General features: G+C 48.6%; 2 protein-coding genes across 2 annotated transcripts; both read left to right on the forward strand.

Moving 5' to 3' along the window:
- Window positions 1-2310: 2310 nt before the first annotated feature.
- On the forward strand, window positions 2311-8301 carry LOC119096049 (regulator of G-protein signaling 8). The gene is made up of 2 exons (XM_037218910.1): window positions 2311-2497; window positions 6155-8301. The coding sequence occupies exon 2, from the start codon at window positions 6574-6576 to the stop codon at window positions 6997-6999; it is 426 nt and encodes a 141-aa protein (XP_037074805.1). The 5' UTR covers window positions 2311-2497; window positions 6155-6573; the 3' UTR covers window positions 7000-8301.
- Window positions 8302-12936: 4635 nt separating this feature from the next.
- On the forward strand, window positions 12937-17159 carry LOC119095964 (brain protein I3). The gene is made up of 3 exons (XM_037218826.1): window positions 12937-12999; window positions 14970-15129; window positions 16134-17159. Exons 2-3 carry the CDS (start codon window positions 14982-14984, stop codon window positions 16388-16390), a joined length of 405 nt encoding a protein of 134 aa, XP_037074721.1. The 5' UTR covers window positions 12937-12999; window positions 14970-14981; the 3' UTR covers window positions 16391-17159.
- The last annotated feature ends 10323 nt before the right edge of the window (window positions 17160-27482 follow it).

Consider the following 27482-nt stretch of genomic DNA (forward strand, 5'->3'; position numbering starts at 1 on the left):
CCCTCCACCCTGGCGCGCGCGTGTTTAAATCAGCTTGTTTCTGCCATGTGAAAACGGAGTTATTTTAAGGCAGGGAGAAATATCATTGAGCTCGTCTCCACCTAACCTGACAGCCAACTTGACGGAATACCAGAAAGCGCCCCTCATTATTAATCATCAATCACATGAGGGATTCATCCAAGCGTTATTTTGAATAATTGCCTCAGCACACCGTATACAAATAGGTGGTGGCTGGACGCCACTTTCTCCTCTGCAGTGAGTAAAAACTGCGGAATATAACATACGCACGCACCACACACACTACAACACACACACACAAACAACACACACACACACACACACAGTATATAGATACATAGATAGATAGATAGATAGATAGATAGATAGATAGATAGATAGATAGTAGATAGATATATAGATATATATATATATAGAGAGAAGAGAGAGAGAGAGAGAGAGAAGGAGAGAGAGAAGAGAGAGAGACGGAGATAGAGAGAGAAGAGGAGAGAGAGAGAGGGAGAGAGAAGAAGAGAGAGAGAAGAGAGAGAAGAGAGAGAGAGAGAGAGAGAGAGGAGAAAGAGAGAGAGAGAGAGAGAGAGAGAGAGGAGAGAGAGAGAGAGAGAGAAGAGAGAAGAGAGAAGAGAGAGAGAGGAGAGAGAAGAGAGAGAAGATAGAGAGAGGAGAGAGAGAGAGGAGAGAGAGAGAGAGAGAGAGAGAGAGAGAGAAGAGAGAGAGAGAGAGAGAAGGAGATGAGAGAGAGAGAGAGAGAAGAGAGAGAGAGAGGAGGAGAGAGGAGATAGAGAGAGAGAGAGAGAGAGAGAGAGAGAGAAGAGAGAGAGAGAGAGAGAGAAAGAGAGAGAGAGATATATATAGATAATATATAATATAATATATATATATAATATATATATAGTATATATATATAGAACGTCAGCGACAGAGTGCGCGTAATTATCTCAATGTATCCTCACAGTCACACTTTCAGTCACAGTAAACGTTTTAGTATAAAGTGTTACGGGCCCGAAAAAAGGCACAAACACAAGGCATTGAGTGTTCAGCTGACCAGCATTGCCCCGAGATGAAAGGATATAGTTTAAGCGGACTGGTTTGCTCTTTTGAGGAAACAATTAAAGCACGGTTTTGGAGGACTCATGAACCTTCATGCAATTTCCATGCATATGTCCCAAATGGGGCCCCATCTCCGCCAATTTCTCGAAATGTGTCTCAGTTATTTTGGACGGATAATGCTTCAAACAGCGCCTTCCTGCCGTTTGCTCTAACTTCTTTATTTAAACATACTTTAAGAAAACATCAGTGGCCTGCTCAGAACCGTTGACGGTGAGTTAAATATTTCGTTGTTTTACTTCATCTCAATAAGACATTTATATGTCTTTACTTCCTCTTCATTTCCCTATGTATTACATGTTTAGTTAGCGTCTGATAGGCTGGATGGGTTGCTGATTGGATGCCTATTAACAACGTATCGCGATTGAACGCAGCAGACAAGCTTTCGAGTCAGGCTCAACCGCCATTTTAGCGAATCCCACAGCCAACAAAGGTGGTACCAGTGTGACACCGAACTGATATAGCTGGTGACGGTTGGTCCCCTCCTTTGTAGCCTTATTTGGACCCATGCACTTTAAAACGCTGGAAATAGAAAAAGTGCCTATTCTGCCCCGCCTTACAAAAATTATTAAGCTGGATGTCAAGTTCAATGCTCATTTCGGTTTTTCCGGAGTATTAGGTATGATACAATACTGACGGAAGAGCGTCTCAAAAAGTCGGAGTGGCGATGCCGATTTTGAAGTCGAATCTTTCCATGCGTTCGTCATAGAGTTAATGTTAAGCATTTTCGGAAAGTGAGAATGCCATGGCACTCAGAGAACAGGAATATGAAATGGCGGTTTTTACGCCTATGCAATGCACCAAAGTTGGCTAGAGCTAGTGCTCTGTCTATCGTTGCGTACATACCGAACCGAATCGCCCAAAGAAAACGGCGCCAGACGCACTAATTATGAGGCTCACTAAGTTTCGAATGGTCAACAAGCACTGCACGTCACCTGCTGAGCTCAGATATACGCGGTAGCGACCTGAAGAGCGTTCTGCTCCAAACGGAACCGTGTGTCTGTCCAAATATCGTTAGCAACGCCGGAGCTCGGGACGACGACCACAGCTTGATGCCATGCCGCCTCACCATTGGTGGTTGGGTCCGGCCGACGGCAGGCAGGACCAATGGCAACGTCTTAAAGCTCAGTGACGTCACCAATCGATTGCCTTCCATGATGGAGGAAGCGTTTCGGGCCGGTGCCAGGCTCAATGCTCTGCTTGGTTGGCATTGCCTGACTAAGTATTTGCTTGTCCCGGGTTTTTGTGCGTTAAAAATGTGTCGAGTCGAACCGCGAGTGTCTGTTGTAGTTCGCGTTCAGCCACCGAGGTTGTAGGCGGGTTTTTGGGCGAGGCAATCGACAAGACTTGGCGACGACTCCTTGCTTGACAGGTTTGTTTCCATTTCCTGGTTTCCCCTTTCTGTTAACCGGATGCATTCGTACACCGTCGATTTTCACTTGTTATCTGTAAACTATGCACCGTAGTGAAAACAAGTAGTACTTGCTCATAACATGCATTCATATCAACTTTACTTGAAGCGTTTCCCAACGGCTTCGGCTGCCTGTGTCATGCACATCACGAGTCGTGCGCACTCGTTGCGTTGCCCGGAATATGCTTGTTTGCCTGGTCTGCACATCTCAAAATAAGGCTTACTGATATCATGGCCCTAAAACTGTGTACTGGTCCACACGTCTCGTAAAGGGTGGCGAAAATCAATAGCCTTGCGGGTGTTCACCCCATGGCCGTCACGCGCTTCAATATTCGGGTTCACCCGAAAAAAAAAATTTCTAAGCGGTTTCGGTATTAGGGCCAAGTTTTCGAGCAATGCAATAGCTTACTTTAAACGCCCTTTGTTTCCGACTATTGATGATGAGGACTTTCTCGCACACACATCACGTGCATTTTTAATTTCATGTGCTTCTAGGCTTGTGACAAAGAAGACATCGGTCAGCGTTCCACCAGTTTTAGCGCACAATCCACAATAACAAGCCGGGTGAAATGTCGCATGGCACGTGTCGCTATCGTGTCGCTATCATGTCGCTATTGCACATATGCCTTAGCCAGATAGGGACAGGGCGCTTGCTGTTTTCAGAATACAGTTGAAACTTGGCTTGAATTTAAACAAATTCATTTTACCCGGCCAGCGTAGTTTCGTTTTAGGAAAAAAGCAACGGTACTTAAGCCTTAACTGGAAGAAGCGAAATGTGCATGCACAGCTGAGCATACGTAAAACATTTTTTACGTGCATGCATTCATTCTGCTCTGTTCAGGTACAAGAAACATACTGACGTTATACCATGAGATGTTCCAGTTCTATAGTAGCCTGCTTCAGTCTGGATAGCCCTATCTCTATCCTATCCTAACCCTGTCCTATTCACATCCTTTCGTAAAACTAGTGATCGACACAGGTGCATTGGTTGTGGGTTAGCCCCTGCTAAGACACTTTTTAATGTGTTTCGTACGTTAGCTTTTGGTTTTTACGTTGATCACCCGTTAAAGGTGTGATGCTCCTGGCATACAAATCCACTTCCTCTGAGCGTGTAGCAATGGGCAAAAATATTGCCATTTTTGCTCCGTACCCTCTCCAAGCCAACGAATGTTACATCATTGATCGAGCGGCTCAATGAGTTAAAGTGAATGGATACGGGGTAGTCCACCAATTGATTTTCTACATGGGTATTTGATAAATGGTGTTTCTAAACAGTATTTAAAGTCTCCCCTTTCCCCTCCTTAAAACATACACATTCACACACATTGTTGAGCCCCAATGACGATGCATGCCATTTCATGAGCCCAAAGCTCAAATGGCGAAGACGACGGCCGAGGGACGGCAATCCTTCCCTCCTGATGTTCTTGTTCTTAGTGAAATAACGGCAGAATGGAGCGACGCAATTTTTCTTTTTTCAGAACTATTTTTTTGTACCCGAAGAACTTTCAGGCTTAAAGAATGCCCCAATTTTGGCCGAGATTTGTCTGAGGTCATGATTTAAAAGTTGGAGCTCTCATAACTTGCTCGGAAATGAACAGATTTGGTGAATAGTGCAGAAGTGTCCGTTACGCTCTCTGTGCGCATCGGTTGATCTTGTTTGAACTTCGAGCATTATTCGGTCTTCTAACTTGCAGAGGAATTTTCGAAAAGTTTTGTGTCTCAGCCTCTGCCCTCAACCTCGGTTCCCGCGCCCTCCATGCCTCCTGGTCGTGATGTTCAAGACACGCGATGAATTTACGTATGACAATGATCAAGTACGACAACTCCAATACTGAATTTTAGTTTTCACCCATTTTTTATTCAAGTGTTGTGATGTTTTTACAGGCGTATCCCCCCCCCCATCACAAATTAATGGTGCCGCCCCCGGCTGCAAGACATGATTCTGTACACATGAGCAAGTAAAGCTGAAAGAGTTCGGCTGTTGGGAAAATTTACACTTCTACCTAGTATGATGGAGTCAATCATTGACATATACTTTTTAAAAACAGATATTGCAATCACGATAACTGATTGAGACCAATACCAGGCGTTTTTTTGTTGTTTAACTCCATCTTTTTTAGTTTGGAAACGGTAGGGAGGGCGGGGGACGGGGCACATCGACCCCCTTATCAGTCCGCGTTATGCAAACCGCGAATCAAGTCGAGGGTTCATATACACCTGGTGATGAATGAAAATTTAACAAGCGGTGCTAGGAGAAGTATAAAATAGAGACCGATGGGATTGGACATGCGAATATATTGGTTCAAAAAAGGAGAGGAGCCAAAAACTTCTGAACGAATGGATTTCTGGGATAAGAGCTAATACTAAGCAGTGCTTGCTGTGTGTGCCCTGACTCCTGTCATCCGATCTATTAATTTCAGACTTACGGCATAATTTGCTGGCGAAGGTTTAACGTGCTGCAATGCTCAGCACGGTCTTTCCTGTTCTTTGACGTCACCTGGCATTAAGTACGATCGCCGCCACCGGCCGCAAGCCACACCTGTCACGTACAAATTTTCGACAGATGAGATGAAGATTGCGATAAGGAGAACGGGGTGCCTTATTATTTTTATTATTTATCATTATTTTTATTATATTATATATTAGCCATAGCTTATTATAATTAGCCAGTGCAAATTGGAGCATGCTTTGCCGGGTCTGAAACGCGACCAGAAAGTCGCATATAGGAGAAAGTAAGGCAGAATGAATGGGCAAGTAGAAGGCAGAAAGGGGAGTAAACTATTTGCACGATCACTGAAAAGTTGATACATGACTCTGTAGGCAGTGCCATTATTGTTTTTAGATGTCTCACCATTTAAAACTGCACATCGCATGGCAGACTTTCCTCTGGCAAAATTTGGCCGATATTTTGTGGTCCATATTACAAGGTGATCTCAAATGAACCGGGGATAGGTCTAAAACAAAATTTGGTTGAAGCTAGGCATTATGAGCTACTCGTCGATCCCTAAAACTATCCTTAAAGCGAATATGTATTCATTTTAACCATCTGGTGGTGACCACGTCCACCTGGATTCGTCCCTGCCCCTAGAGGAGAATGGCATGCTTTTGCAACGGCGAGTGACTCAGTCATGAATCACGACGCCTCTGAACACAAATGCTAGACCATTTACTCTGAATAAGGCTGCCTGAAGCATGTTAGAATATGCATAACGACGTAAGCAATCTTCCTCCCTGTCAAAATTTGTTGCGCCATGCCGGCACTTTAAATTTTAAATGCATCGCAGGTGTCCTCGGGTTGGCCCACATTCACTAGCGCCGCGCCACGGCGATATCCCGCACTACTCCCTCACCTCATTGGGTGACGTCATAAGACGACCAATGAGCGACAGGCGAACCCGCGGCCGCGTCGCCGGCCGTGCGGCGGAGCGTCGCGGCTGGCCCGTGAGAAAGTGTCCGCGTGCCGTTGCGTGGGAGCGTGCGCACCGGAAGACGCGATGTGAGGCAAGTGAATGAGCCAGCGACCCGGTGGCAGTGTGAACAGTGCGACCGACGTGTTCGTGGCCTGGTGCGCGCTTCCACGACGCGAACGCAGTTTGACGCCCCTTTTCCTGTTTCTAGGCTCTTCTCTGACTCAGGCGCGGACGAGTCCACGTGGCACCTGACGGGGGAGGCACTTGGATGCATGGCAACGGCCGCGACGCGTCAGCTTGTGCCGATCTTCCGCGGTTTGTGAAGTGATTCGGAGTAGCTGGTTGCGTGGTGCCGTGGCCCGGTGTCTATAAATACCTCGGCCCCCCGCCCCCCAACGCGCGTGGCCGGCGCCTGGCGCCGCTGGCTTGCCGTGAAGGGTGCGGCGCAAAACGTCACCAACCCAACGGTGCGAGCGCACCACGTTAGGGTGTCTAGCCACTTCGAAGCAGCGCGGACCCCTTGGAATCTTATACCATCCAGTGCATGACAGACGGGGCCACCGATAAAGGTTCATCTGGCAGCGCCTCGATTTTCGTCTGATTCTTCCCGCCTTCACCGAACCCACAATGCCGAAAAACAAGCCGGAGTCGTATAACAAGGTGACGGCGCAGCAGATCGAGGAGTGGACCAGCTCCTTCGACCGGCTGCTAGCCAGCGACCGCGGCCGCGACATGTTCATGGAGCACCTGCTGCACGAAGGCACCGAGCGGCACCTGGAGTTCTGGCTGCGTTGCCAGCGACTCAGCGACGCCTACAAGCAGGTCAAGGACGACGCCAACGCCATCTACGAGACGTTCCTCGACATCGACGCGCCGAAGAAGGTGAACGTATACCGCGAGGCGGAGGCGGTGCGCCAGCGGCTGGAGCAGAAGGAGTCGGAGGGCTTCGGCGTGTTCGAGGAGGCGCAGTACAAGGTGAAGGCGCGCATGGAACAGGACAGCTACCCGGGCTTCTGCGTGGAGCTGATGAAGATGAAGAAGTCGCTCAAGTGACATGAGGCCAACAGGGGGCCTGCCAAAGCTTGCTCCCTGTTCTGAGGAGTTGTGAGGGAGTCGGATTTGATCATTGTGGTCCCGTCGGAGCGCCGTTGGGCCAGCTGGGACTGGATCCAGATCTGGATCTGGATCTGGATCTGGACTGGATCATAGAGTCTGAGTCCCGTCCTGAAGTGTTTCAGGGTCCCTGAGTCCCTCGAGCAGGGACTCAGGGAGGGACTCAGGGCCTTGGTCGCTCGAGCAGAGTTTGGAGGCGACCAGAGCACACTCGTTGCACGTAAGAGAATGAACGCTCCGCTGAACGCGTCCGTTTTCTGGGCGCTTGTTAGGACGAGGAAGCGTGCTATTGTGGCCTTACCTGAAATGGCCTGTGAAGCGCGGACGCGTGATTGTGCTTCTCAGACGCCGACACCCGGATATCGTATGGTGCGTGTGATCTCTGAATTGTGGGCTCCCTATGCGACGCAAAAGTGTCGGTGAGCACATGTGCCCCGGCATTATTTCTGGACCTGCATGCGCTTGCCAATCACAAGCTAGCTTATCCTGAATAGCTTATCCTGACCCCACCCAATGATGGCAGTATCAATGGTGGTGGTGGCGATCGCTCTCATGTGTGTCAGCGAAGCGGCATGACCTTCTGGCTACGTGATCGTTGACTGTAATTACTCGAGTGACTGTGAAAACAGCTGAGTATCTGACCAGCAGAATAGCACAGTATGTAGAGGCTGGACCTTGCTGCCAAACCCTGAACTCTGGATTGTTAATCTCGGGTCATGAGCCGATGTTTCCTCGCGCACGGCGATCACACGTCTCGAGCTACCGGTGGTGGGTGGTGTGGGCGGATTGTCCACTGGGGTGCCTTGTGGAACTGCCGATCCTAAAATGAATGAATAATGTGCCACTCTGTGCGGGGGTGCACCGCCGCAATCTTAAGGCGGCGTTTCAGCTATATTTTTCGCTGGGTGCTCGTCTAGTCCTTCAACCGTGACCGAAGTTAGGCACCGAAGTTACCCTGTTTTTCTCGTTGTTTTTTCAAAGGATAGGTGTTTGTTTTTAGACGTTATGTTGACTCCTTCCGTCGTCAGAAGCGTTGAGGCAGCTGTAGCGGAGACAAATATACAGTACTGACTCGCTCGCCATCTGTCAGCTTCACGCTTTTGCCGCGATAGCTTGAGAGACATCGCCCGTATTGGTACGACCATTCAGCTGTGAGCTTATGACATGATGGCGGGTTGTGTTACCATGTGGCTTGATTTGTTGTCGGATGAACTACTACAAAAATACACTGATGCAGTCGTAGGCAGTCTTGCGCAAGGCAATGGTGGCAAGCTGCGAAAGCAGACGTTGTCGTGCTGCGTGCTGTTTGTTTTCCTAGAACATCTGGAGTTTTCTAGTCGTTTGTAGGCAGCACATGTCAGCACATAAAACTGAAAAATGCTATTTCTTCAGCCATATGCGTCGAAAGTCATGTTCGATGATTGCTTGAACACGATTATAACAATGCAGTGGCATTATTGGCGTGATGGCTTGCGCTTCTGCTGTATCCGTGCTCTTGTGAATATTTTCATAAAATTTAACGTAAAATAAGCTGCTGCGCATATAGGTGCGTATCTCTAATGGCGTCCACTTTTTGTGAAATGCATTAGTTTAAATGCATTTAAATTATTTCATTTCGTACCCGTGTTTGTCAGGATATAGCAGGCGAGTTTGCATGAAAGCAAATGCAGTAGAAAGACGGTTTTCGGTTTACCTCAGCGAATAGAAGGGCGACACGAACAGCTTTTCACATAAAGTACTCGATTCATGATTAACAAATGTATGCTTCCCAACGGCCCGCCGACGCCTGGTTTAGATCTGGCAACTGGTGGCATGATCTGGCAGCCCAGCTGTCTACCTGAAATCACCGGCAGTCACTAGCGGTGCGACCCCTGCTCCTGCTAAATTTGGCCGCAGGCGAGCCCATCATTATCGTCCCCGCAGGCGTCTTTGTAAACAAGGGTGGAGGGCCGCATAGGCGGGGGGCCACCCGCGGCTCATCACGGCGCTGATCCGGTCGCCGGGACCGTCAGTGCGGTGACGTCACGGGATCGTGGTCGCAGCGGGAGGGGTGAGCAGCGGAGCAAACCGAGCCCAAGCGGCCGCTCGATGAGAGAGCGGGGAAACACCGCCGTCCAGGCACCGGTCAGCGGAACAAACCGAGCCCGAGCGGCCGCTCGGTGAGAGGGCGGGAAAACACCGCCTCCAGGCACCGGTCAGTGTAACAAACCGAGCCCAAACGGCCGCTCGGTGAGAGGGCGGGAAACACCGCCGTCCAGGCACCGGTCAGCAGAACAAATCGAGCCCAAGCGGCCGCTCGGTGAGAGGGCAGGAAACACCGCCGTCCAAGCACCGATCAGGGGAACAAACCGAGCCCAAGCGGCCTCTCGGTGAGAGGGCGGGAAACACCGCCGTCCAAGCACCGATCAGCGGAACAAACCGAGCCCGAACGGCCGCTCGGTGAGAGGGCGGGAAACACCGCCGTCCAAGCACCGGTCAGTGTAACAAACCGAGCCCGAACGGCCGCTCGGTGAGAGGGCGGGAAACACCGCCGTCCAAGCACCGATCAGCGGAACAAACCGAGCCCGAACGGCCGCTCGGTGAGAGGGCGGGGAAACACCGCCGTCCAAGCACCGGTCAAGGACCATGATTCGGTTGGTGGAGCTCACAGATTCTGGCGCCAGTTTGGAGTCGCCCAGTGACCAGTTCTGCATCGGTAATATATTTGTATATGACGTCACCGGTATCTATGTCCCACTCGAACCAGTGGACTGCAAATGCAGGGCTTGTGACGGGCTTCCATTTCCATTAGTTAGCAAACTCGATGACTACGTTGCCAATGGAGGAATGTTGGGTACCGTTGCAGTCGTAATCAGTCCTGGCCTAACCCTGGCCTGACCTGGACCTGGTCCAACACCAGGTCGGGACCGCAGTCCCCTGGCTCTCGGGAGGTCACACGTTCAGACTACCTGACTACCAGCCGGGCGGTTTTCCAGCCGGCCAGCTCCAACTTAACTGTGATGTTCGTGCTGTCCACGCAGGGGAAAGCTCTGATAACATCTGGATATGCACCTGCCGGCCATGTGGCGTCATCTGTTATGCAGGTGAGGTTTACACAAGTGTTCCACGGCTATCGCACCCCACTAAAGCCATTACCTCAGCTGGCAACGATGGTGGCACCGACGCGGCACGAAAGGGGGCGGACGGGAAGGATCAGTGACGAGTCAGATAACACACAATGAGGCGAGTTAAGTGCACGTGTAAATGCCAAAATATCAGGCGCCTCTTTAAACATTAAATGTTGGCCCGAAGCAGAACAGGTGCCTAGAATCACACTAAAACCAGCAAATCCAAAGAGTATCGCTTACTTTCCGTCTGCGAGATGCCCTACCATACTACAAAAGGTTCTAAAAAAGCGCTTAAAGTGTGTAACACGTCTGAATATACTGACCTTTCATGCCAACCACGTATGAGTGTCCAAGGTAAGTGGCGTGCGAATATCTACGCAGTTCACGTTTTGCGCATTACAGCCGGTTTATTTTACAGCCTGCATATTCCTGACATTGCCCAGCCCTACTCCCATATATTCGCATCGTTTGTTAGGCAAACAAACAGCTAGAAGTCGCTCAAAACATGAACGCGCATACTTGCACGCCGGTCTGACATGGGCAGCGGGCATTTGACTAACGAGAAGGTGCATAACTCAAACATCACATCAAACGACAGGTCTACCTGAAAGCTCAAAGCTCAAAGCGAAACACCTTATTCCGATCCCCTACGCTCCACACGTAGAAGAACGACCTGTAAACACTGTTTTACCAGACGCGCGTGGACGACGTGCAACAGAAGGAAAAGTGAAAGCAGTCTGTGGCAGGTATACGCGAAACAGTACCTGAGCGGAGAAATTTGGCAAATTGGAGGTGTCGGTATAAGTCATCATTACTGTTATGGTAAGTGCCGCCAAGATATTCACGAAGTTGTTACAAAGCACAAATTTCAGCATGTAAGCAATTAGGAGCAATGCAATAGCTCAAATGCAACAAATCTTAAATGAGATAACTAAAAAGAAAAAGGACGGCAGCAAACGTTCTTTAAGGTGGGCCAGCGCCGTCCTGAATACGAGAAGCTTGTAGAAACAGAGAAGACATTGCCCATCAATAAACTGCTGTCAATCGTAGCGGTGCCACGAGTCAATAGCACCCATGCCGTCAGCCGTCCAAAATGCACCGTTTATGCCTCCCCTCCCGTAATCATGTACCCGATTCCACTCCGCTATCTCTAAATTACGCTACCCCATTCCACATGCCACTCCGCGTCAAATAGCTGTGTACCGCATGCATCGAAACGGACGTTTTTAACGAAACTCTGGAATTTAATGAACAGCATTACAACAAGCTCAACAAACATTATTTTCAGCAAACATGAATGACTTTGGGATGTTTGCGCTTCTTTTCGTTTGAATCGTGATTGTGGTCTTCCTTACTGTGTTACTTTGTTGTCGTCATGCAGTGGTTACTTATCGTGTTACTTTATTGTCGTCATGCAGTTGTCACTTATTGTGTCATCTTTTTGCTGTTTCGCAGTTGTCACTTATTGTGTCACTTTACTGTTGTTTCGCAGGTGTCACTTGTCCCACTTTTTTTCTCACACAGTTGTCACATATTGCATTACCTTTATATGCAAGATGCATCCGACTGGGTTCCTAGTGCCCACCATATGGATGAGTCCCTAACAACTGAACATGGACAAGCACATCAGCATTGTCAATATTAAACCCATTTTCTTCCTAGCCGCGTAATGGACTATTTAATCGGGTTTGTGTTATCACGTGTGATCATTGCTGCCACATAGCACAATACGTACCTGCTTGCCATTACCATCATCGCATTAGCTACGATCAGTCTTCAGCATTCCCATCAGACATACCTGGATCAGATAATATTATGTCAGAGCAAAGCTATCGCTTCGGCCGGAACGGGAAGCATTCTTGGCACTGCTTAAATTGTGTTTACCCGAGCCACCCGTCACCTATGGGACTGTACCCATACTCACCCGCCAACCACTCCTAATCAGCTGCACCCACCCGTTTCACACCCATGGGCATGTTTAAAATACTTACGTTCTGAACAACGGAATTTCAGGAAGTTTCACACGCAACATTGATGTTTTGCGTCGGTGGATGCAAAAGTACGCATCATGAATGAATCTAAATAGCTAAATTTGGCTTAAGGAAACGCAAGCAGCAGCCTTGTGTAGTTCTTGAATTACCTACCCGGGGTTTCGTAAAGTCATGCGATGTATACTCGTGCAAATACCCGCCATTTTCCCTAAATATGTCATCACCTCAGCTTGTTAACCTTTCCCATGATACCCATGCACCCATGGCCTTTTCGAACCCATGAAGTTCTCAACCCGATGCTTTCATGCGTCATTTATGCTTGCTCCGGATGGGAAGAAGCATAAGAAGTCTGGCGGACGGGAGGGGGGGGGGGGGGGGGGGGTGAAGGGGCGCATGCCTACAAAGCCGCAGTCAGGCCCTCAGCGGGCGATCCGCTCACCGCAGATCAGGTCACTTGCTGAGACACATACACAGCTCAAACATACAAACCGACATTGGATAACGTGTCTGGCGAAGAGCCACCATGGCTGCGAATACTTCATGAGCACACATCTAAATATGAATCTAACACAGATAAAGTAAGACACCAGCACCACTTTCCTTTCCCTTCAGTCCACACCAACTCCATGCTAAGGCCAAAATGCCACAGTTCTCGGCTCAATTGCCCCCAAACCTGAGTTGCTGAATACGCCATTGCCGTCCATGCCGGCCGGCCCGCCTGCGCCCGGGGCGCTGACCCTGTGTCAGCGCGGCCAGAGGTGCTCCGTGACCTGCGTGGGTGGGGCGTGGAACGGGCCAACCAGTGACCCTCTACGTGACCCTCATAGGAGCAGAGCCGAGCTGTGAGTATGCATTTACGATAAGCTGAAAGACTGCGATCGAAGTGGACATCAATGGCTACTTGTGACCAATAGCTACTTAAAACCGTTACGCCAATTTAGTGAATAAGTACTCAGAACGCACTAGCGAATGCATGTAATATCCTAGATGCATTGTTACTTCACAATGATCAGACAATATTGCGTTGGTGAATCACAAAGTCAATTTTGTTCACTCCATCCTGAGGTCAAGTCAAAGTCAAATGAATTCGATCCCAAAGTTAAAACGTGTCTAACAACTTCAGACACGGACATATCAGGTTGCTGTCAGACTGTGCGTGCACAGCCTGTGAGCGGAGACGCCTGGAAAGACGTCTACAAAAAATCTCAGGAAAACATCCCCGAATTCCTGGTGAGGCATGTAAGCCTGGTCACTTCCGGACTCCCTTCCGCTTGCGAATACGAGAGTATACCGGGAAGATGTAGCAGTCTATAAGAAACTGCTCGTTGTATCTGACATTGCCTGGGCGACACGGAAGAGTGTTCGTTTCCATCGGAAGGTGTCTTGAACGCCCTCCCCCCCCCCCCCCCTTCTCCCCAGTGTTTGCCTTGGCGCATTACTATTTGACCAAAGCCACCCAAATTGTAAAAACGCTAAACAGACGAAAAAACAAACAACGCTTTGGGCTAATGCGACCTTTGACCCATTATTCAGTGCCGTAAAGCTTCAATCATACTAAGAAGGTCTCAGAATGACTTCAGCGAACTCCGGCTAATGAGAACTTCCTTGAAGCAAACCAATTGAGTAAAACCAGGATTAGCTCGAAGTACTGAACTAATAAGATGTATTCAAAATGCAAATTGTACAAAGTTCAAGGCTCAATAGAACCTATTGTCAAGAAAAATTCGGCTCAAGAATATCACTCGAGCTCACGCGGATCTAATCAATAAATATATATTTGGTATCTCTTTGCTTAAACATGGGGCCGATTGCGAAAACAACTTGGTGGAGTGGAAATTGATGCCAGTGAAATCGGAACACATTCGAATCAACAATACACTGAAGTTAACCTTTCGATCTGAATATAAACAAAGTTTCTCATCTCATCTCTTTGTATTGTCACCTTAAGTCAAGAACGGGTTGGTTGAAAAGGTTCAGCACCAGTATGACTCGAGATCGGGATTCACCCTACGTTCTTGAGTCTGATGCCATTGAGATGAAGTTGGGCTCTTGTTCATCTGCAAGTCATTCTCGCTATTTCTGCTACTCCTCTCTCTCGCCCTCGTTCTCTGAATCTGTTCTGCCTTTGTCACTGTCTCTGTCTCTGTCTCTGTCTCTGTCTTTGTCTCTGTTCTCGTCTCTCTCTCTCTCTGCGTCTCTGTCTCTGTCCCTGTATCCGTCTCTGTCCTTGTCCTTGTCTCTGCCCCTGCCCTATCTCTGTCCTTGTCCCTTTTCCTGTCTCCGTCTCCGTCTCCGTCTCCGTCTCCGTCTCCGTCTCCGTCTCCGTCTCCGTCTCCGTCTCCGTCTCCGTCTCCGTCTCCGTCTCCGTCTCCGTCTCCGTCTCCGTCTCCGTCTACGTCTACGTCTACGTCTACGTCTACGTCTCCGTCTCCGTCTTTGTGTCTGTGTCTGTGTCTGTGTCTGTGTCTATATCTGTGTCTGTGTGTTTTTGCCTCTGTCTCTGTCTGGTTGCCATCGCCTTTACTCCACCCGTGCTGCTACTGTCATTTCGGGTGTTTGTTGTTGTTTTTTTTTTGGGGGGGGGGGGGGTCGGTGCCGGGACTGCATATTCCAGCTGTTCAAACAACTCAAATGACGAGACATTTTTTATTATTTGAACTTGACATTTATAAAAACACATCATTCGGGCTTGCGCGCCTCAATTCATGCCTGTGAAAATGAAAACAATTTTATCGTCTCAAGTCATACCTGCGAATATTGAAACAATAGCTCACGCCTTAAGCCCCCACATAGTTGGAGTCGTCTTTTCTAGCCCACAGATAGAATGCAGCCACCACAGAACGGACCTCAGCCTCCTCCGAGCGGGGGGCCGCCTGGCTACCAGCCACCGCAGCCGTCCTACGCGCCGCCAGCCTACGCACCGCCCCCGCCGATGGGTCAGCCTCCCATTATGATGGCTCCGATGATGATGGGTGAGAGACTGGTGATGCACTGCCTTTGGAGGTGGTGATATCGTAAGGTAGCAGTAAAGCAATATAGGCTTGATATGGCAATCTCTGATTGAGCACTGGAAATATTCGGAAAGTATCATTGCGGAAAGGATCACTTTGTGCTCATAGTGGAAAGACTATCAGGGAACAGAGGGTCAAAACCCCGCCCATAAAAGAGCGTAATATGTGGACAAGTTCCACTTAGAACACCTGACTGGCTAACAAGCCTATTGCTAGTAGCTGTCGTAGTTGTATTGCAGAGACAGGCTGTGGTGGGTTAACGGTGTCGCCTGCATGATCCATGACGTGCCACGTGAGCGACATAGAATCGAGGAATTGAAAACACTCGCTGGTGGTTCAATGACTATTGTAAGCCTGTCGTACAAAATATGCATTGAAGTGAAGGTGAAAGTTAAGTGAAGCCACTAATTTGAGCGATTGTTGCGGGGCAAGCGCACAAAGCGGACTGTGTTTAGAAAGTATTCCGATCCCAAAAACCGCTGGTGGAAGCCATCAGAACAAAATAGATTAACTGTTACAAGCAGCCTTCTAGCATTTCATACCGTAACAGAATACACTCCCTCCCGGTACGGCTGGCATGGTGACTGGGAACCCTCGCTCGAATCCCGCCCGGTGCACAAATATTTCCCCGGCGCTGTCTGGACGACCGGCGTCATATTTCTGAGCGCCAGTTTCTAGAGCAGCACGAAATAAGAATCCGGGTGTCGAATCTGTGGTCGCAGTCACAAGTGATGATCCGTTCTATCCTGGAGTTACTATGTTCATTTTACTTCTACTTGTGATATGGTTATCGTTGCTTTATTTTTTTTTTTACAACTACCACAACTGGCTCATAGTTCCTGCCAATGCTAGAACTGGTAATAGTTTGCTATAATAGTTTGCTATCATATTAGGGTACGTGACTACTTTCATAAGACACAGTCAAGTTATTGAAATTGCTCACCCAGCAGCGGCCCTATTCGCAGGTCAGCAGCAGCAACAGCAGCAGCAGAGCAGCAACACGTCCAACACGTCCAACACGTCCAGCACAACAGTGGTAGTGGCCGGCGGCGGGCAGCACGATTTCGTGCCGTTCCGCTGCCCCGTCTGCAACACCGGCATCATGGAGGAGAGTTTCACCTGCTGCGGCGTCTTCTGGGCCATCGTGCTGTTCCCGGTGGGCCTGATCTGCCTGTTCCTGCTGCGGGAGCGGACCTGCTGTACGTGCGGCTACTCGCGCTAGAGACGAGGCCGGCCGGCGCTGGCGGTCCGGTGACAGCGCGGCGGCCAGACACTCTGAGACGCTCAGTCTCCGACTTGCCTTTTCAATCCAGTGAAGCGGAGGGCACGTGGCGTTTGGGAATGAATAGCAGGATATCGCCGTGGTTGGTAGGCTCTCTGTCTGAAGCTCGCCCATGGCTTTGTGGCGGTTTGGCGTGGAAAGACTGGAAGCCCCGAATTGAGTTGATCTTGCCGTTAAATAAGCATCATCAGATCGTGTTGTTTTTGTACGCATCACTGTAACATTTTATTACGCGTTTCTGGCGTCAGCAGTAGATTATCATTCATCGATGTCCAGTTCCGCGCCTTGTTGTTGACCTTTGATTGGCTTCGCATAAATCAGTATTTCTTCACTTTGAGCCTGTTAATCGGCATACTATTTTGATACTTGCACTTAACAGATTGTAATTACACGACTGAGTAGGCTATGGCTGATCCAGATCCTGACGCATGTTTCCTGTTAGTGCGCAGAAACAGTATGAGCTACTAAGGTAAGTTGTGTGCTTACTACCGTGCAACACATAATTATGAATGGGCGACATTACAAAACAGCGTCGTCACCATTTTTTAGAAAAACTGACCCGAAAATGTATGACTCAAAAGAACAACTGAAATGCCTGGCGTCCACAAATCAGATGCGAGCGGGCGTAGCGCACTTTTGACTGTCTGGCGCTGGCAGCGCCACCTATCCAAACGCTGTAGCAAATGCAGCAGAGCCCTCTAGGTGAATGAAGGATGGCAACATCTGAAACTCCTACGCAGGGCAGCGTTGAACTCGTTGTTTTTATCGACGGAGGATTATAGCACATGGGAAGGGTGATATTCAAAGTTGTAGGCAGACATTTTGCTTGTCTGAGTCGAGTCGGCTTGGACTCGAGGCTTCCTTGCAAGATGACAGTCACCTGTCGGCCCCAGCCACGAGGGAAGAGGAGGTTTCGGGACTTTTGGACCCTTTTAACATTGCAAGTTCTATCCAGAAACGGGAAAATGGCCTGCGAATGAGCGACATCGCAGGCGAAAAGAATGTTAAAATCTACTGACCGCAAACTGTTTGACTTCAGCAGCCCGACCGTGCCTAATAAGTCCCGTTTTGGGCGGTCTTTGTAGCCACTGTGTTTTCTTTTAACCACTAATCGCACACACATGAAGCTTTCGGAGACCAGCAGAAAGATGGCTAGGAATTGTGAGGTAGCATTTTAAATCGACGTAATTGCAAGTTGTTTCATCAGATGGTACATTCATACAGCATTATAAAACGACTTCTGTTTCGCGTCCTCGCTGGATTAACAGGTGAAACGTGGAAGCTTCCAATCGTGCGAAAGCTTGGGAACTCTAGGCAGAAACAAAGCTCAGCCTCAGTTATCAGTTATTTTATTGGAGTGAAATAGCGTCACATTAAATAAGAAGAAATGTTACTAGTGCAAGATGAATATAGATGCGTTTTAACCATAACGCGCAATCTGCCCGTAAACATTCGCAAGCATTATTGGGTCTTGCAGTTTAAGCAGGTAGAGGTGTAATATCAGCAACATGGTGTGCTGCTGATTTTACTGTACACAGTATGGACCTACCGTCCACAAATCATCAGCTGGGCTCACCTCTTTCCGATTGGCTAGTAAACAGATCGGTAAGCAGCCAGTCGCCTTTTTGGGAAATTGGTACCAAACACAGCATCCGGCGCTCTCATCTGCTGCAGATCGGGCACGGACAACTGCACAGACTCGCATCTTAGTTTGTTGTGACCGGATCAGTAGTTTTTCGTCACCGCAACCAAATACATAAGCTATTCTAAATTCATCTACAGTGGCAATGGAACGTGCAGGGCTTTGTCTGGTCTTATCCGTACGGGTTCCAAAAGCGACGGACTCCATTCGTGTCATACGCCCAGGCTCCTAATGATGCCATGCATTCCTGCCCGGGTGAAAGGCGGGTGACATCATGTAGCTTCAAATGTGTGTCGTAAGGCCCCAATGGCGACAAAAAACGGACTCCATTCGCTTTTTGTGGGACCACTTACATGGTGACAATAGTCGTGTGTGCTATCGCCTGGCCACCCCCACGCTACAAAAGGCGTCTTGATGGTAGATATTTATGATGACGGAAAAGCCAAATAAAAGAGATGGCAGCATGCCATTTACAGACGCCATCGCCGACATATGTTTAGCTGGCCTGTTAGAAAAGAAACCATGACAGTTAGCAGCACAAGGCGGGACCATCTCATGCTTTTCTGTTCCGAACTGGAGACAACTGGATCGGAACTTCGATGCTTCGTCATTTGGCGCCGGCGTTCACGGCCCTTCGATGCCACCATAGCAAAAACGTCTCGCCGAGAAAGGTGCTACGACATCTATACACTATTTGCTTAGAACGTGCCTATCAGCATAAATGAAATTATAATTCAGCATATAGGAAATATCTTAGCAGCTGGCAGCAAAAATTCTACACCGCGCCTTCGAACACAATTTTTTCAATGTGGACCCGGCACGTCATCGATTGAGCCACTGAGACCACAAGGACTTGCTACGGATGTCGGAAAATTACGGCGTACCGTGCACGAAAGCTTTGACCCAGCACGCCGCGAGGGTTGACTTCTGTAAAAAGGGCATTGGATCGGCTGGAGACAACCAAACAATATTTCGTGCGGTTCTGGGTTCATCGTGATTGGTGTGATAGAATTTGGTTCACAGATCTGGGAAAAGCAGACCTTCAACACATCAGCTTTACGGGCAAGAAGAAAAACCACGCCGAAGAGTGGTTTTGCCATCAGCGTACTTACGATAGGGCTGCTTTAGTTGTTGGTGTTTCGACAATGTGACTTGGAAGTTCACATGTCGTGTCAAGGTGAAGTGAACGTTAAAGTTCATCGGGGCCTTCAATATTCCAGGAGGTGCTGGTTAATCGACGTTGTCGTGCCAAGTAACGATTAAAGGGAATGCTCTACATCTGTATGGGGTTTTGAACTTACGTGGCCACGTTGAGGACTTTTTGATACAGTTCACGGTCTTTTTCCTTTTTTACTTTTTAGGACCCAAAGCGCTTTGGTTTCTGAACTAGACGCCCGCAAAAGTGCAAAAAGGTTTATTGGGAGCCTATTTCAAAATCGCCTTGGCATTAATGACGTCATAGAAACGTCGTGCGATCGCGTTAAAACTACAGGCTGCTTTCTGCTTATGGTCAAAACAGCATGGCCGCTGATACATTCGCAAAAGCGATGATGCGGCACGTATGATACGATGCGCGGAAGATAATTGTCTGTTAGCTAGATTTCGCTGCTGAATGCGTGTCGCGAACGTAAGCGTGAGCACTTTGAGTCATCAATGTCATAGTCACTACAACTTGTGTGAGATGCTGGGTGCTGATAAAGGTGGAAAAGTATTGCTGTTGGTGTCTTGGATAGCACTTAAATATATTTTTATCTTGAGCCTAGTGTGCACTGGCAGCTTCATCACTTCGTTGCATTGTGCAAGGTCAGCATGTTTCCAGTGTCATTTCACCACATGTAAAATTGTCCTGTTAATTTTTAGTAAAGCAGCCCAATGGCTGCAGCACGTTGCAAGGCCATGGAAGTGGAAGATGTGCCTGCATCTTTGTCACTTACGTTTTGTGGATTCCCAAAACAGGCTGAGCAAGTGATGTCACTTATTGGTTGCCTGCTTTGCTGAAATTGATTTGTATAATTTTTCATGTGGTTTTGATCAGTCATACGTCATATGGGAAGTCAATACTTAAGTGCATGCTTGACCCATCTTTGTATGATGGAACTTATCATGAAAGCAGCAGGGATTGCAGTACAAAAAAACAAAACATATTGTTGCTTCATTATGTCATGCCACGGTACAGCACTGAGGTAGTGCCACAATGACACTGTTGACGCGTGTCATTACACAATGTACCACATTGGTTGACTACTTTGTCAAACCTATGAAACAGCAGCTAAATGCCAAATTTATGAATGACTGGTAATAACTGATTTAAAATGCCAAAGGACTATCAACAGCCAAAATAGCATTGCATCACAATGGTTATACAAGGGTTCACTTTTAACTGCATAAACAATCCTGAGCAGGAAGAACATTTTGGTAGCCCAACCTTACCATTTTACCATAGCAATAGCAACGCTTTGGCAATCCGTTCATAACAACGTTACATATTTATTAAGTTTTGGATGACACCACATTTCCAGTTATATACAATAAAGCAAGCAACTACTGTGCACATCACATGATATCAATGTTAGGGCTACAGCCCAGCAGGCAATGATGTGTCGACGATACAGCATTGACAAAACAATTATCAACAGCATAGCAGCAACAGCAACAACAACAGCACAGTATATCGTGCCTTGATGTTAATAATATGCCATAAAAGCTGGCTTTCGCTACGTTCCGTATGTCAAGAAGTCCACCAAAGCTTTTCTTACGGCCACCACCTAGAAAAAAATAAATAAACAAACCACCTGCCAATCCGCCGCCCGACACAGCCCCCGCGATGTGGAATTGCCGTTGGCCTCAGCTTTCATGTGTTTCGAGGTATTCTTTAGGTGTGGCTGCCAGATGCTGCCAGGTATTGCTGTCATCACAAAACATTCCATGAGAACAGATCAGGATTGGAAGGGCCTGAAATATGGGTTAACAACCTGGTTGGATGTGCTGTCTTTGGTTGGTAAACGTGAACAACGCACATTGTACAAACCCGCCCGAAAGACCAAGTCCCATTTTTGGGAAATTTGAGGGGATATGTCACCCTGCCCCCTGTAGCCAGTGGTTCCATCATGTTCAAAATCTCTCTCCGACTCTCATCATCCCACCAGCTGATCATTCATCATTCAATCATCCCATGGGTGTCAACATCCGCAGTGCAGAGTTAAACTTCTCTTCCACTCTGGCCTGTCGGCTGCACCGAGCGCTCCTGTCGATGACCTAACCCAACTCTAGCTCTTGTCGACTTGAACCCAGCTACCGGTGACCTGATGCACAGGACCTTGTAAAATAAGAGATATCCTTAACCTGGACATAATTCCCGTTGACCTGAAACCAGATCACGTTGGCCTGAAGCCAAATCCTGTTGACCTGAATCTAAATCATGTTGACCTGAAGCTAAATCATATTGACCCGAAGCTAAATCCTGTTGACATGAAGCTAAATCCTGTTGAACTGAAGCTAAATCCTGTTGACCTGAAGCTAAATCCTGCTGATGTTAAGCTAGATCCTATTGGCGTGGAGCCAGATCCTGTTGACCTGAAACTAAATCCTGTTGTCCTGAGGCTAAATCCTGTTGACCTTAAGCTAGATCCTGTTGGGCTTACCACACTTCCGTTGACGTCACTCGGGTTCCGACCAGCGCCGCCAGTCACAGCTATCCGGGCTGGTCCAGCGCCTGCCGCGCCGCTCCTTCCAGCAGCCAGCCCTCACCGCGGCACCAGCGACGCCCGGCGCGGTGCCTGCCGTGCCGGCGCCGCCGAGGTGGTACCGTGCCTCCTGCTGCGGCCGGGCCAGGGGGTGATCTGGACGCTATCGATACGCAGCGGTTCTCGTGCTGTCTCAGCGGTACCCGGCAAGTTCATTTCTGCATTCAGAACGGCGAGCACGTCACACCTCAGAGAAACCCTGACAACATTGCGCTATCTCTTGGCATCGTGATCAATGCCAAGAGCGATTAACATTAGCTTCGGGAGCGGTTTTTGAGCGCACGTTTCATCTTTTCAATAACTTCAGCTGACAGACTTCACACTTGCCCAGTTTGCTAACGATTCTGAGGTTTTTGTGAGTGGCAAAATAGAACGAGACCATTTGCTGATGCAGGAAATGAAGGCGAAGTGGGTAAAGTGGTTCCAAAAGTTTCAGTTCTGTACTACTTTCAGTTCCAGTGGCTGGCCCAGGTACAGTCAGCGCCGGCGTTGCCTGGCCACCTCGGCGGCTTCGGCACGGCAGACGACGCGTCGCCCCTGGCTAGCGCCGCCACCGCAGGCGGGAGTGAGCAGCCGGGAGGAGCTGTGCGGCAGGCGAGGGCGAGCAGCCGGGAGGAGCTGTGCGACAGGCGAGGGCGAGCAGCCGGGAGGAGCTGTGCGGCAGGCGAGGGTGAGCAGCCGGGAGGAGCTGTGCGGCAGGCGAGGGTGAGCAGCCGAGAGGAGCTGTGCGGCAGGCGAGGGTGAGCAGCCGAGAGGAGCTAAGTAGCAGGCGAGGGTGAGCAGCCGAGAGGAGCTGTGCGGCAGGCGAGGGCGAGCAGCCGGGAGGAGCTGTGCGGCAGGCGAGAGTGAGCAGCCGGCAGAAGCTGTACGGCAGGCGAGGGGAGCAGCCAGGAGGAGCTGTGCGGCAGGCGAGGGCGGCAGCCGGGAGGAGCTAAGTGGCAGGCGAGGGCAGGTAGCCGGGAGGAGATGCGCGGCAGTGGGGGTCGACGCTGCCTCTTTAGGTTTACTGAGGATGCCTATCCAGCACGTGCAATTACGCTCAATTTTCGGTAGCATCTGCGCGTGTGTCGTTACGCTGGTTTCGTCACCAAAAGCACGTCTCTACTTTGTTGTTTTCTGTGCAGTGACGGTTTTCTAATGAACACAGCACAGTGGTGTGCACGGGGACGCGGCAATCCACGGCCAGTGCGGGCAGCGGGTTAACAATTCCGCGGAGCGCGCGCAGCAGTCCGATGCTGTTACAGTTTTGGAGCCCTGCATCTTGAGCTTATGTCCAAAACACATACAGTTTCATACTATTGTGCTCAGAATTGAACAAGAAATAGGCCAGCTTAAGTTCCATGACGCGTGACAAGGCATAGTGCTGCTATGGAAAACTTTGACCTTTTACCTCGTCTAATGGGGCCAATTATTGACCTTATCAAAATGAAAAGTGTGCGCAATTGCAAGATCTTTTGAAAGCAATCAGCGAAACTTGGAAATGGTAGGTGATCGCATAAACACTCCCGTGCCTCCCTTTCCTAGATCGGATCGACCTCCTAAACCTAGACTGATATAGACTAAGATAGCCTGACCTAATGAGGTCACTTACAGTCAGTATGTGCCATGGAGAATTATGTTAAAATAAAAGTGGAATCAGTACGCTGGTTTATAGTCGCAGCATATCTAGGAAGTTAGCCCATTTACGTGATGTCGATCGCTGACATGTTAATCGATGCATGACCAGGAAGACCGCACTCATGTAATCCCGCAAAGCCGTTTTGGCGTTGTTTGCCAGCGAAACACAGGGGGGAGCGCATTTCCATGACGTGAATAAAGCTGTTGATGGCCACAACTATCGCAAAGCTGTTTAACAGTCTGGTAGGCTGTTCGGTCGTCGTGTGACAATGGATGATTTATTGAGTTTCAGTTCTTTATACTAACTGCGTAACTGAAAGGCTCGAGACATTGCAGACCAAAGCCGTAGTATTGATCTTGATCCCACCTCTGCAACATGCACGGAATCATTGTCGTGGGGCCAAGCGCCACACTGCTTTTGTCGCTGCCCAGGCACTGCCGAGTCGGTTCCTGACAAAAGACTACCGCGAGTAACAGCCCTTCACTGGCCACAAACGACGGCCTACCCTTCCGCGGCTCCACGGTCGAGCCTATCATTACGGGCCGCATGAATGCAAGTAATGCTTCAGAGGCAGGCCAGGGCAAATGCACACAATAATTGCGGTAACGTTAGCTTGCATTCTATACTTGAAAATAGCGTTATTCGGTAGCACTGAAGAAAGGCCTCGACCCCATCTACATATCGCGGCGGGCGATCCCTGGGCCTGTAACAGATGTTCAAAATGAAATTTCTTGACCCGGATGTGTTTGGAAACCGGAGTATTCACTGCGTGTACGTAATTCCGATATGGCCATGGTAGCATTTCTCCAACACATCCGTAACGGTGTCGCTGACCGTGCTTCCTCGTGGCAGTGGAAACGTGGGATGGTCGATCAGACAATTTATTCAAACTTCGGGACAAATTATGTGCCAATATTTGCCTCCGCAGAAGTTACAATCAGTCACGCTAATGTTTACAACCCGAGAAGGAAAAATCATTCCCAACGGCTGGATATCGCGAGGTTCTCAGCGCCGAGGCCGAGCAGTACGCCCAATGGGTGACTCTCACGACCATCGCCCACGGCGCGGGGCCAGTGATATCCAACCAGAGCGCCTTCGTTTATAGATAAACGATGATATATTTAGCATGTTGGCGTGCAGCCTGTTGTTGAACAGGATGACGACCCCAACACTGCGAATGACACTTTCTGGTCAGACAATCGAAAGGAAAGCACATAAATAAATCCCCGGTTCATGTATCGCGTTGTTCCTTATCTATACCCCAACTTGTCTGCTCTCAACAGTCTATGCCAAGTGCTCGATACCCGCTTTGTCATGTCCTGGTCATGGGTGCAACACAAGGCTTAATTTATCATTGCTCTATGTTGAGTTTTTGAACGGACATACTGAGCATCACGTTACATGCAGGTCAGGTCTCGATGTTTTCTTTAATTTATCAGTGGCTGCATTGTCACTACCATTTAGTGCTGCTAAGTCCACCAGACAATCAACCAGTGTCATTTAAGCGATGAAAAATTACAGCGAAACATTGTTAAAGTCACCCATTTTCACGCCGAATCTCCTGAACGTTTGCCTCCTGAGTGATTATTCAGAAAAAAATGGATTGTAGCATTACCTAGTCGATAATCTTTTGTTTGTTCAATATTTAGAGCATTTCTCCAACAACGGTCTCAGAGAGCGTCTCAACAGTCTCAGCTGACGTCCGCTTAGGATGGCGTGCGATACACATAAACTCGTTGCGGGTGTTCAATTCTCACGTTGGTATTGCACCCAAAATTGAGATTTTTTGGCAGAGGTGAGAAAAACCGCCTATTGACAGGACATGATCGGTGAGAAAAGTGGGTAATTTTGCGAGCCATTTGATAGCATAATTGCGAACATGGAAACAAATTTAAGCAGACCATACATGTGAGACAAAACTAAAAATGTTAGTATTGGTTTGTACTCGCCAACGCTTGCAGCGCAGGCTTGTGAAGAACATCCTTTGAGACATTGACGTCCCGCTGTATAAACGCGTCAAGCCGCGATATATTTCCAAACGTAGAGGCTTTAATCAAGATAGCTTTTACCAGGTGACAGAAAAAACCCTGCAAACCATACTACAGCAGTGCTGACTTCACAGGTCAGTGGCGACACAGTGTGCTCGAATGCCCTTCAGATCAGTGCCTTTCACGGATTTTTCAATCGAGATCCACTTCGCACACTTGAAAATACAACGTAACAAAAAGCAAGGTTTATCACTAGCCGTAAGCATCATGGGTGGCCACAGCGCCCTGCGACGAACGTGACAGTCTGGCACGCCATGTCTTAAGTCGCCGTGTCATTAGACACACACGGCTTCGGATGCTCGTCACGAGACTGTGAGTTAGGCTCATCGCAAGGCTGTAGGCTGGCGTTGGTTGCGTGCGTGTCGTGAGAAGTTCATGGGCTTCGAGGACGTACGTTAATGGCCAGTTTCTTTGAGACGCATGGCTTTTCTAAGGATCTTCCATGTAAGGCGCCTCTGGTAGTAACGCTAGAAAGCCCTGCCGATCTAGGAGGCTCGTTTGTGGATATCCGAACCGCACCTTGAGAGGTCAACGGAGGACGATGAGCGACACACGTCAAGGATGCGTCCGAGGCGTCCTCCTGCCAAAAGGCACAGTGACTGGGGTGAGAGGCCGAGTATCGCTGGCGTGAGCCTCGCACACTCTCCCCCACCCTGCTCTTAGCGACCTGACCAGTTGACAGACATGATATAAAACAGCTTTTAACACAATTGTTTTGCATGTAGAACAAAATGAAGGCACTAGATGTTTTCAAAAGCGTCTTGCACATCTACTGATAGCAATATTGCCTGGGTCCTACAAGGCTCCGTCGATTGAGACCTTGTTAGGAAGTGCGGGGCCTACTCCGCTTACTTCGCCGGTGATATCACTGATATCACCGACGCAGGCCACGCACTTCTTAACGCGGCCTTAGACAATACAATCTAGCATGAAATCCATATAATATTTATTTTAGCGGATGCACAAAACATTTTTAACAACGTCCATCACCTTCATATTTAGCCCCATATGCAATAAATCAACCTAAAATACAGAACAATTCAAGGTTTTGTTCTATATCGTGCCATGTTATTTTCAGGCGCTTAAAGAACTATACTATTTGGCTGATTTGCGGTTACAAGGATGCAGCTTTGCAAAATATATACGATAGGTAAGGGGGAGGGGGCTCAAGAAACGGAAAATGGTTGACCCTGTTCCCAACACACAATCAAAACACTTTTCTCCGAGATTTGACACACTTTCTTTTCAGAGTGGGGAGCCAGGGCTGAGTTTTGCAAACTTAGTGGAGCGGGAAAGGGAGCTGAGCAGTAAAAATGGGCCAATGAATGGATTTCTCCCCGGATTTGGCTCCCTTTCTTCTTTACCAGGCAATTTTATTAGCAGTTTTTAACGCATCGCTTAAGGCCATTCCGGCCAACAACTGCGTTGGAGCAGAACTCAAACCTACAGTGATTGTTTTGAAAGGAACCTAGGCTATGGAAACTTGCTAGCGTCTGCATGATGCAAATCTGTCTCCACACATCCACTCCCGCGCGCACGCACGCAACACGTATGCACACACGCAATATGTATGCATGGAGGCAGTTGGTTAGCGTACAGCTCCATTTCAGTGTGGATTTATCATCACGATGCTCCATGCAAGATGGTTTTGAATATCTATCTACCAGGGATGTAATTAGAGTAAACTAAAAGGGGTACACAATGATCTTGGGCCCAACTGTTGCTGAAGTTGGCCAAATTGTTAATAAATGTGGTGCCATCTGGGAGCTCCGCAGGGCCTATCATGCTGTCTTACCCGTCACACCCAATCAAATCGCCAGCTTATATTGATGAATCTTGAAAACTTGGTAGCCAGAAAATCTTAAGCTATGAGTCACATGGCGCTGACGTCAGGTTTTGATTATTTGGGTGCCTATGCACATGCATACGGTGCAAATGATGCCATCAAATGCTTCCAGCTATATTTTGTATGTATCTCCTT

Source organism: Pollicipes pollicipes, unplaced genomic scaffold (assembly GCF_011947565.3).
Source record: "Pollicipes pollicipes isolate AB1234 unplaced genomic scaffold, Ppol_2.1 Scaffold_4219;HRSCAF=4965_pilon_pilon_pilon, whole genome shotgun sequence".
Classification (NCBI taxonomy): domain Eukaryota; kingdom Metazoa; phylum Arthropoda; class Thecostraca; order Pollicipedomorpha; family Pollicipedidae; genus Pollicipes; species Pollicipes pollicipes.

Excerpts from the sequence above, each read along its gene's own strand:
- LOC119096049 (XM_037218910.1), top strand. The coding sequence starts at position 6,574 with ATGCCGAAAAACAAGCCGGAGTCGTATAACAAGGTGACGGCGCAGCAG.
- LOC119095964 (XM_037218826.1), top strand. The coding sequence starts at position 14,982 with ATGCAGCCACCACAGAACGGACCTCAGCCTCCTCCGAGCGGGGGGCCG. Across the intron at positions 15,130-16,133 it reads GATGGCTCCGATGATGATGG|GTCAGCAGCAGCAACAGCAG; the intron begins GTGAGAGACTGG and ends CCCTATTCGCAG.